We start from the raw sequence: 11,186 nt of genomic DNA on the forward strand, positions 1-11,186 counted from the left end.
CTCTCTATCACTACGTGAGTGTGTCTGTCTCTCTCTCTATCACTACGTGAGTGTGTCTGTCTCTCTCTCTCTGTGTCACTACGTGAGTTTGTCTGTCTCTCTCTCTATCACTACGTGAGTGTGTCTGTCTCTCTCTCTCTATCACTACGTGAGTGTGTCTGTCTGTCTCTCTCTATCACTATGTGTGTGTCTGTCTCTCTCTCTATCACTATGTGAGTGTGTGTCTGTCTCTCTCTATCACTACGTGAGTGTGTCTGTCTCTCTCTCTCTATCACTACGTGAGTGTGTCTGTCTGTCTCTCTCTATCACTATGTGTGTGTCTGTCCGTCTCTCTATCACTATGTGTGTGTCTGTCCGTCTCTCTCTCTATCACTATGTGTGTGTCTGTCCGTCTCTCTCTCTATCACTATGTGTGTGTCTGTCTCTCTCTATCACTATGTGAGTGTGTGTGTGTCTGTCCGTCTCTCTCTCTATCACTATGTGTCTGTCTGTCTCTCTCTATCACTATGTGAGTGTGTGTCTGTCTGTCTCTCTCTATCACTATGTGAGTGAGTGAGTGTCTGTCCGTCTCTCTCTCTATCACTATGTGTGTGTCTCTCTCTCTATCACTATGTGTGTGTGTGTGCCTGTCCGTCTCTCTCTATCACTATGTGTGTGTCTGTCTCTCTCTATCACTATGTGAGTGTGTGTGTGTCTGTCCGTCTCTCTCTCTCTCTATCACTATGTGTGTGTCTGTCCGTCTCTCTCTATCACTGTGTGTGTCTGTCTCTCTCTATCACTATGTGAGTGTGTGTGTGTCTGTCCGTCTCTCTCTCTATCACTATGTGTGTGTCTGTCCGTCTCTCTCTATCACTGTGTGTGTCTGTCTCTCTCTATCACTATGTGAGTGAGTGAGTGTCTGTCCGTCTCTCTCTCTATCACTATGTGTGTGTGTGTGCCTGTCCGTCTCTCTCTATCACTATGTGTGTGTCTGTCTCTCTCTATCACTATGTGAGTGTGTGTGTGTCTGTCCGTCTCTCTCTCTATCACTATGTGTGTGTCTGTCCGTCTCTCTCTATCACTGTGTGTGTCTGTCTCTCTCTATCACTATGTGAGTGAGTGAGTGTCTGTCCGTCTCTCTCTCTATCACTATGTGTGTGTCTCTCTCTCTATCACTATGTGTGTGTGTGTGCCTGTCCGTCTCTCTCTATCACTATGTGTGTGTCTGTCTCTCTCTATCACTATGTGAGTGTGTGTGTGTCTGTCCGTCTCTCTCTCTATCACTATGTGTGTGTCTGTCCGTCTCTCTCTATCACTGTGTATGTCTGTCTCTCTCTCTATCACTATGTGAGTGTGTGTGTGTGTCTGTCTCTCTCTCTATCACTATGTGTGTGTGTGTGTGTGTCTGTCTGTCTGTCTCTCTCTCTCTCTCTGTGTGGTTCTCTTCCTGCATCATAGAATCGTATCGCACTAAAACAGATTGTACTGTCCAACCGGCCCATGCTGATAATGTTGGCAAACCGAACACGTCTCCTCCCAGGCCATATCCCTCCAACCCCTTCCCTATCCCTGTCCTTCCCTCAGTGACATCTAAACGTTGGAACTGTGCCCGTGCAGGAAATTTCGTTCTTGCACACGCAGACCACCCTCCGTGTGCAAGAAGCTCCCCCTCGTGACCTCTCTCAATCTCTCTCTCCTCTCACCTTGAAGCTGTGACCCCTGGCTTTGAAATCCCCCGCCCCATTAACACACGCCTTGTCCCCCCCCCCTGTCCACCCCTCCGACAGCCCCCAGGACTCTCCCTGTAGCTCAAACCCTCCGATATCCTGATAAATCGCTTCCAAACCCTGTCTACACCCCCCCTCGTGATTTTATAAATGTCTATAAGGTCACCCCTGCCCCCCCACCTCAGACGCTCTGGGGAAAACAGTCCCAGCCTATCCTTATAACTCGAATTCCTGGTAAATCTCTTCCAAACCCATCCTGTCACGGGGCGACCGGAATTGGACGCAGTTCTCCAGACGAGACCTCGCCATCGTCCTGTACAACCCCAACTCCCTCCACTCAAAGGTCTGAGCGATGAAGGCTAAATGCCGCCTTAAACTACCGCCCCCCCCCCCCTGTCTACCCGTGATGAGAACCTCAAAGGATGTTGTCCCCGATCCCCCTTGGCCTCCCTCTGCTCTACACTACCACCCCCAGGGCCTGATCTTTAATCGTTCAAGTCCTGCTGTGGTTTGTTTTACTAAAATTTGTTTCTGTTTGTTGAGATCTGCCTGGATCGTCTGGTCTCACATTGCATTATGTCCTTGCGTCTGTGTAGGAGGGGAGATTCGGGTGGGTGAGGGAGGGATTGGAACAGGAGGGTGAGGGTTGTAGGAGGGTGAGGGAGAGACGGAGGGAGGGATTGGAACAGGAGGGTGAGGAGTGTAGGAGGGTGAGGGAGATAAGGAGGGAGGGATTGGAACAGGAGGGTGAGGGTTGGAGGAGGTGAGGGAGATAGGGAGGGAGGGATTGGAACAGGACGGTGAGGAGTGTAGGAGGTGAGGGAGATAGGGAGGGAGGGATTGGAACAGGAGGGTGAGGGGTGTAGGAGGGTTAGGGAGGGAGGGATTGGAACAGGAGGGTGAGGGGTGTAGGAGGGTGAGGGAGATAGGGAGGGAGGGATTGGAACAGGAGGGTGAGGAGTGTAGGAGGGTGAGGGAGATAGGGAGGGAGGGATTGGAACAGGAGGGTGAAGAGTGTAGGAGGGTGACGGAGAGACGGAGGGAGGGATTGGAACAGGAGGGTGAGGAGTGTAGGAGGGTGAGGGAGATAGGGAGGGAGGGAGGGACTGGAACAGGAGGGTGAGGGTTGTAGGAGGGTGAGGGAGATAGGGAGGGAGGGATTGGAACAGGAGGGTGAGGAGTGTAGGAGGTGAGGGAGATAGGGAGGGAGGGATTGGAAAGGAGGGTGAGGAGTGTAGGAGGGTGAGGGAGATAGGGAGGGAGGGATTGGAACAGGAGGGTGAGGAGTGTAGGAGGGTGAGGGAGATAGGGAGGGAGGGATTGGAACAGGAGGGTGAGGAGTGTAGGAGGTGAGGGAGATAGGGAGGGAGGGATTGGAACAGGAGGGTGAGGAGTGTAGGAGGTGAGGGAGATAGGGAGGGAGGGATTGGAACAGGAGGGTGAGGGGTGTAGGAGGGTGAGGGAGGTCGGGAGGGAGGGATTGGAACAGGAGGGTGAGGGGTGTAGGAGGGTGAGGGAGGTCGGGAGGGAGGGATTGGAACAGGAGGATGAGGGCTGTAGGAGGGGGGAAGATAGGGAGGGAGGGATTGAAACAGGAGGGTGAGGGAGATCGGGAGGGAGGGATTGGAACAGGAGGGTGAGGGTTGTCAGAGGTGAGGGAGATAGGGAGGGAGTGATTGGGACAGGAGGGTGAGGGAGATAGGGAGGGAGGGATTGGGACAGGAGGGTGAGGCAGATAGGGAGGGAGGGATTGGAACCGGAGGGTGAGGAGTGTAGGAGGTGCGGGAGATAGGGAGGGAGGGATTGGAACAGGAGGGTGAGGAGTGTAGGAGGGTGAGGGGGATAGGGAGGGAGGGATTGGAACCGGAGGGTGAGGAGTGTAGGAGGTGAGGGAGATAGGGAGGGAGGGATTGGAATAGGAGGGTGAGGGGTGTAGGAGGGTGAGGGAGATAGGGAGGGAGGGATTGGAACAGGAGGGTGAGTGTAGGAGGGTGAGGGAGATAGGGAGGGAGGGATTGGAACAGGAGGGTGAGGAATGTAGGAGGGTGAGGGAGATAGGGAGGGAGGGAGGGATTGGAACAGGAGGGTGAGGAGTGTAGGAGGGTGAGGGAGATAGGGAGGGAGGGATTGGAACAGGAGGGTGAGGGGTGTAGGAGGGTGAGGGAGACAGGGAGGGAGGGATTGGAACAGGAGGGTGAGGGGTGTAGGAGGGTGAGGGAGATAGGGAGGGAGGGATTGGAGCAGGAGGGTGAGGAGTGTAGGAGGGTGAGGGAGATAGGGAGGGAGGGATTGGAACAGGAGGGTGAGGGGTGTAGGAGGGTGAGGGAGATAGGGGAGGGAGGGATTGGAAAAGGAGGGTGAGGGCTGTAGGAGTGGGGGAGATAGGGAGGGATTGGAACAGGAGGGCGAGGAGTGTAGGAAGGTGAGGGAGATAGGAAGGGAGGGATTGGAACAGGAGGGTGAGGGAGATCGGGAGGGAGGGATGGGAACAGGAGGGTGAGGGTTGTCAGAGGTGAGGGAAATAGGGAGGGATTGGAACAGGAGGGAGAGGAGTGTAGGAGGTGAGGGAGATAGGGAGGGAGGGATTGGAACAGGAGGGTGAGGGGTGTAGGGGGTGAGGGAGATAGGGAGGGAGGGATTGGAACAGGAGGGTGAGGGAGATAGGGAGGGAGGGATTGGAACAGGAGGGTGAGGAGTGTAGGAGGTGAGGGGGATAGGGAGGGAGGGATTGGAACAGGAGGGTGAGGAGTGTAGGAGGGTGAGGGAGATAGGGAGGGAGGGATTGGAACAGGAGGGTGAGGAGTGTAGGGGCTGGAGGAGGCCACTCTGATTGGGTAGACTAGCCCCTTTCCCGTTGACCCCCCCCCGCCCCCCCACAGTAAACTCTTGCTGTTGCTGTTGACAGGACGAGGGAAGCCAAGGGGACAATACACCCGCAGGAGAGCCACCACAGGCAGATATCACCGACAGCCAAGGGCTCCAGCCCAGCAAGACCCAGCCTCAGGAGCTCGCCAGCCCCCCGGCCGGGGATGGGCCCGGCGCTAAGAGAAGGAAGCTGAGGGACGAGAGGGAGGGTCAGGCAGCCCGGAGACCCCCCAGCCCCTTCTACATCCTGGGGCATGACCAGATCAAACAGGTACCCCCTCCGCACGCAGGGGAGGGGGGCGGGGGTCTGGGGTCCGTGGGGACGGTGTAGAGCAGGAGGGAAGGGGTTTGGGGTCCGTGGGGGGACGGTGCAGAGCGGGAGGTACAGGGAAGGGGTTTGGGATCCATGGGAGACGGTGTAGAGAGGGAGGGAACGGGGAAGGGGTTTGGGGTCCGTGGGGGGACGGTGTAGAGCGGGAGGGAACGGGGAAGGGGTTTGGGGTCCATGGGGGACGGTGTTGAGTGGGAGGGAACGGGGAAGGGGTTCGGGGTCCATGGGGGACGGTGTAGAGCGGGAGGGAACGGGGAAGGGGTTTGGGGTCCATGGGGACGGTGTAGAGCGGGAGGGAACGGGTAAGGGGTTTGGGGTCCATGGGGGACGGTGTAGAACGGGAGGGAACGGGGAAGGGGTTTGGGTTCCATGGGGGACGGTGTAGAGAGAGAGGGAGGGAATGGGGAAGGGGTTTGGGGTCCATGGGGGACGGTGTAGAGCGGGAGGGAAAGGGGAAGGGGTTTGGGGTCCATGGGGGGACGGTGTAGAGCGGGAGGGAACGGGGAAAGGGTTTGGGGTCCATGGGGGGACGGTTTAGAGCGGGAGGGAACGGGGAAGGGTTTGGGGTCCATGGGGGACGGTGTAGAGCGGGAGGGAACGGGGAAGGGGTTTGGGGTCCATGGGGGACGGTGTAGAGCGGGAGGGAACGGGAAGGGGTTTGGGGTCCGTGGGGGGACGGTGTAGAGCGGGAGGGAACGGGGAAGGGGTTTGGGGTCCATGGGGGACGGTGTAGAGCGGGAGGGAACGGGGAAGGGGTTTGGGGTCCATGGGGGACGGTGTTGAGTGGGAGGGAACGGGGAAGGGGTTCGGGGTCCATGGGGGACGGTGTAGAGCGGGAGGGAACGGGGAAGGGGTTTGGGGTCCATGGGGGGACGGTGTAGAACGGGAGGGAACGGGGAAGGGGTTTGGGGTCCATGGGGGATGGTGTAGAGCGGGAGGGAACGGGTAAGGGGTTTGGGGTCCATGGGGGACGGTGTAGAACGGGAGGGAACGGGGAAGGGGTTTGGGGTCCATGGGGGACGGTGTAGAGAGAGAGGGAGGGAATGGGGAAGGGGTTCGGGGTCCATGGGGATGGTGTAGAGCGGGAGGGAACGGGGAAGGGGTTTGGGGTCCATGGGGGACGGTGTAGAGCGGGAGGGAACGGGGAAGGGGTTTGGGGTACATGGGGGGGGACGGTGTAGAGCGGGAGGGAACGGGGAAGGGGTTTGGGGTCCATGGGGGACGGTGTTGAGTGGGAGGGAAAGGGGAAGGGGTTCGGGGTACATGGGGGGACGGTGTAGAGCGGGAGGGAACGGGGAAGGGGTTTGGGGTCCATGGGGGGATGGTGTAGAACGGGAGGGAACGGGGAAGGGGTTTGGGGTCCGTGGGGGGACGGTGTAGAGCGGGAGGGAACGGGGAAGGGGTTTGGGGTCCGTGGGGGGATGGTGTAGAACGGGAGGGAACGGGGAAGGGGTTTGGGGTCCATGGGGGACGGTGTAGAGCGGGAGGGAACGGGGAAGGGGTTTGGGGTCCATGGGGGACGGTGTAGAGCGGGAGGGAACGGGGAAGGGGTTTGGGGTCCATGGGGGACGGTGTAGAGTGGGAGGGAACGGGGAAGGGGTTTGGGGTCCATGGGGGGACGGTGTAGAGCGGGAGGGAACGGGGAAGGGGTTTGGGGTCCATGGGGGACGGTGTAGAGCGGAAGGGAACGGGGAAGGGGTTTGGGGTCCATGGGGACGGTGTAGAGCGGGAGGGAACGGGGAAGGGGTTTGGGGTCCATGGGGACGGTGTAGAGTGGGAGGGAACGGGGAAGGGGTTTGGGGTCCATTGGGGGGACAGTGTAGAGCGGGAGGGAACGGGGAAGGGGTTTGGGGTCCATGGGGGACGGTGTAGAGCTGGAGGGAACGGGTAAGGGGTTTGGGGGACGGTGTAGAGTGGGAGGGAACGGGGAAGGGGTTTGGGGTCCATGGGGAGGACGGTGTAGAGCGGAAGGGAACGGGGAAGGGGTTTGGGGTCAATGGGGACGGTGTAGAGCGGGAGGGAACGGGGAAGGGGTTTGGGGTCAATGGGGACGGTGTAGATCGGGAGGGAACGGGGAAGGGGTTTGGGGTCCATGGGGACGGTGTAGAATGGGAGGGAACGGGGAAGGGGTTTGGGGTCCATGGGGGGACGGTGTAGAGCGGGAGGGAACGGGGAAGGGGTTTGGGGTCCATGGGGGGACAGTGTAGAGCGGGAGGGAACGGGGAAGGGGTTTGGGGTCCATGGGGGACGGTGTAGAGCGGGAGGGAACGGGGAAGGGGTTTGGGGTCCATGGGGACGGTGTAGAGCGGGAGGGAACGGGGAAAGGGTTTGGGGTCAATGGGGACGGTGTACAGCGGGAGGGAACGGGGAAGGGGTTTGGGGTCCATGGGGACGGTGTAGAGTGGGAGGGAACGGGGAAGGGGTTTGGGGTCCATGGGGGGACGGTGTAGAGCAGGAGGGAACGGGGAAGGGGTTTGGGGTCCATGGGGGGACAGTGTAGAGCGGGAGGGAACAGGGAAGCGGTTTGGGGTCCATTGGGGACGGTGTAGAGCGGGAGGGAACGGGGAAGGGGTTTGGGGTCCATGGGGACGGTGTAGAGCGGGAGGGAACGGGGAAGGGGTTTGGGGTCCGTTGGGGATGGTGTAGAGCGGGAGGGAACGGGGAAGGGGTTTGGGGTCCATGGGGGGACGGTGTAGAGCGGGAGGGAACGGGGAAGGGGTTTGGGGTCCGTGGGGGGACGGTGTAGAGCGGGAGGGAACGGGGAAGGGGTTCGGGGTCCATGGGGGACGGTGTAGAGCTGGAGGGAACGGCGAAGAGGTTCGGGATCCATGGGGAACAGTGTAGAGCGGGAGGGAACGGGGAAAGGGTTTGGGGTCCATGGGGGGACGGTGTAGAGCGGGAGGGAACGGGGAAGGGGTTTGGGGTCCGTGGGGGGACGGTGTAGAGCGGGAGGGAACGGGGAAGGGGTTCGGGGTCCATGGGGGACGGTGTAGAGCTGGAGGGAACGGCGAAGAGGTTCGGGATCCATGGGGAACAGTGTAGAGCGGGAGGGAACGGGGAAAGGGTTTGGGGTCCATGGGGGGACGGTGTAGAGCGGGAGGGAACGGGGAAGGGGTTTCGGCGTCCATGGGGATGGTGTAGAGCGGGAGGGAACAGGGAAGGGGTTTGGGGTCCATGGGGGGGACGGTGTAGAGCGGAAGGGAACGGGGAAGGGGTTTGGGGTCCATGGGGGGACGGTGTAGAGCGGGAGGGAACGGGGAAGGGGTTTGGGGTCCGTGGGGACGGTGTAGAGAGGGAGGGAATGGGGAAGGGGTTTGGGGTCCATGGGGGACGGTGTAGAGCGGGAGGGAACGGGGAAGGGGTTTGGGGTCCATGGGGGGACGGTGTAGAGCAGGAGGTAACGGGGAAGGTGTTCGGGGTCCATGGGGGACGGTGTAGAGCTGGAGGGAACGGGGAAGCGGTTCGGGGTCCATTGGGGGGACGGTATAGAGCGGGAGGGAACGAGGAAGGGGTTCGGGGTCCATGGGGGGACGGTGTAGAGCGGGAGGGAACGGGGAAGGGGTTCGGGGACCATGGGGGACGGTATAGAGCGGGAGGGAACGGGGAAGGGGTTCGGGGTCCATGGGGGGGACGGTGTAGAGCTGGAGGGAACGGGGAAGGGGTTCGGGGTCCATGGGGGACGGTATAGAGCGGGAGGGAACGGGGAAGGGGTTCGGGGTCCATGGGGGACGGTATAGAGCGGGAGGGAACGGGGAAGGGGTTCGGGGTCCATGGGGGACGGTGTAGAGCTGGAGGGAACGGCGAAGAGGTTCGGGATCCATGGGGAACAGTGTAGAGCGGGAGGGAACGGGGAAGGGGTTTGGGGTCCATGGGGGACGGTGTAGAGCGGGAGGGAACGGGGAAAGGGTTTGGGGTCCATGGGGGGACGGTGTAGAGCGGGAGGGAACGGGGAAGGGGTTTGGGGTCCATGGGGGACGGTGTAGAGCGGGAGGGAATGGGGAAGAGGTTTGGGGTCCATGGGGGACGGTGTAGAGCGGGAGGGAACGGGGAAAGGGTTTGGGGTCCATGGGGGGAAGGTGTAGAGCGGGAGGGAACGGGGAAGGGGTTTGGGGTCCATGGGGGGACGGTGTAGAGCGGGAGGGAACGGGGAAGGGGTTTGGGGTCCATGGGGGGACGGTGTAGAGCGGGAGGGAACGGGGAAGGGGTTTGGGGTCCATGGGGGGACGGTGTAGAGCTGGAGGGAACGGCGAAGAGGTTCGGGATCCATGGGGAACAGTGTAGAGCAGGAGGGAACGGGGAAGGGGTTTGGGGTCCATGGGGGACGGTGTAGAGCGGGAGGGAACGGGGAAAGGGTTTGGGGTCCATGGGGGGACGGTGTAGAGCGGGAGGGAACGGGGAAGGGGTTTGGGGTCCATGGGGGACGGTGTAGAGCGGGAGGGAACGGGGAAGGGGTTTGGGGTCCATGGGGGACGGTGTAGAGCGGGAGGGAACGGGGAAAGGGTTTGGGGTCCATGGGGGGAAGGTGTAGAGCGGGAGGGAACGGGGAAGGGGTTTGGGGTCCATGGGGGGACGGTGTAGAGCGGGAGGGAACGGGGAAGGGGTTTGGGGTCCATGGGGGGACGGTGTAGAGCGGGAGGGAACGGGGAAGGGGTTTGGGGTCCATGGGGGGACGGTGTAGAGCGGGAGGGAACAGGGAAGGGGTTTGGGGTCCATGGGGGGACGGTGTAGAGCGGGAGGGAACGGGGAAGGGGTTGGGGGTCCTTGGGAGATGGTGTAGAGAGGGAGGGAATAGGGAAGGGGTTTGGGGTCCATTGGGGACGGAGTCGGGCGGGAGGGACCGGGGAAGGGGTTTGGGGTCCGTGGGGGACGGTGTAGAGCGGGAGGGAACGTGGAAGGGGTTTGGGGTCCATGGGGGGGACGGTGTAGAGCGGAAGGGAACGGGGAAGGGGTTTGGGGTCCATGGGAGACGGTGTAGAGCGGGAGGGAACGGGGAAGGGGTTCGGGGTCCGTGGGGGGACGGTGTAGAGCGGGAGGGAACGGGGAAGGGGTTTGGGGTCCGTGGGGGGACGGTGTAGAGCGGGAGGGAACGGGGAAGGGGTTCGGGGTCCGTGGGGGGACGGTGTCGAGCGGGAGGGAACGGGGAAGGGGTTTGGGGTCCGTGGGGGGACGGTGTAGAGCGGGAGGGAACGGGGAAGGGGTTTGGGGTCCGTGGGGGGACGGTGTTGAGCGGGAGGGAACGGGGAAGGGGTTCGGGGTCCATGGGGGGACGGTGTAGAGCGGGAGGGAACGGGGAAGGGGTTCGGGGTCCATGGGGGAAGGGGGGGTGACATGAATCTAATCTCTGCCCTGAATTCCCTTGTCCGCCCATCCCTCAGGAATGTAGCGATGAGGAGCTGTCTCCCCAGGAAGCAGGTGAGGCAGTGGGCCAGGTCTGGCGCTCCGGGAGTCCGGATGAGAAAGCGGCCTACAGTGACTACCCAAGCCCCTCCTCCTACCCAGAATTCGACTGAGGCCCCTGGATCGCTTTCCCTCCTGGAGGGAAGGGGGGGGGAGCAGACCCGGGGGGCCTGTATGCACCCATCGTTGGACCTCCCTCTGTCGCCTCTTGGACAATGCCTGTATCCCCCTGCCTCCCAACGCGGGAATTCTCTCTCCCATGACGCGTCGCCAGTAACTCACGGTGAATTGAGCAAAGGCAATTAAAGGTTTTTTTTCTCCCACCACCCCACCAACCCCCCCGTTCTGAAACGGATTGAGAGTCCATTCTGTCATAAGTCCCCAGGATGTTGATACTGGGGGGGGAGGGGGGATTCAGTGACGGTAACACCATTGAACATCAAGAGGGCGATGGTTAGATTCTCTCTCAATGGGAACCCCCAGGATGTTGATAGTGGGGGGGAGGGGGGATTCAGTGATGGTAACACCATTGAACATCAAGGGGGCGATGGTTAGATTCTCTCTCAATGGGAACCCCCCAGGATGTTGATAGTGGGGGGAGGGGGTTTCAGTGACGGTAACGCCATTGAACGTCAAGGGGGCGATGGTTAGATTCTCTCTCAATGGGAACCCCCCAGGATGTTGATAGTGGGGGGGGAGGGCGGATTCAGTGACGGTAACACCATTGAACATCAAGGGGGCGATGGTTAGATTCTCTCTCAATGGGAACCCCCAGGATGTTGATAGTGGGGGGGGAGGGCGGATTCAGTGACGGTAACACCATTGAACGTCAAGGGGGCGATGGTTAGATTCTCTCTCAATGGGAACCCCCAGGATGTTGATAGTGG

The 11,186-nt window shown here is 60.7% G+C and overlaps 1 protein-coding gene across 1 annotated transcript in view; it reads left to right on the plus strand.

Annotated features, from left to right (window-relative positions):
* Positions 1 to 10,634, plus strand: part of tfpt (TCF3 (E2A) fusion partner) — a 23,890-nt gene extending 13,256 nt beyond the window's left edge. Inside the window, exons 4-5 of the mRNA XM_087984955.1 lie at positions 4,612 to 4,842; positions 10,278 to 10,634. Coding sequence (XP_087841081.1) covers positions 4,612 to 4,842; positions 10,278 to 10,412 — 366 coding nt within the window. The 3' untranslated portion in view covers positions 10,413 to 10,634. The remainder of the gene's footprint in view (positions 1 to 4,611; positions 4,843 to 10,277) is intronic.
* Positions 10,635 to 11,186: the final 552 nt, after the last annotated feature.

This window comes from Chiloscyllium plagiosum, unplaced genomic scaffold (assembly GCF_037043375.1).
Source record: "Chiloscyllium plagiosum isolate Xiang-an unplaced genomic scaffold, Cpla_swu_hap1 HiC_scaffold_49, whole genome shotgun sequence".
In the NCBI taxonomy this organism is placed as follows: domain Eukaryota; kingdom Metazoa; phylum Chordata; class Chondrichthyes; order Orectolobiformes; family Hemiscylliidae; genus Chiloscyllium; species Chiloscyllium plagiosum.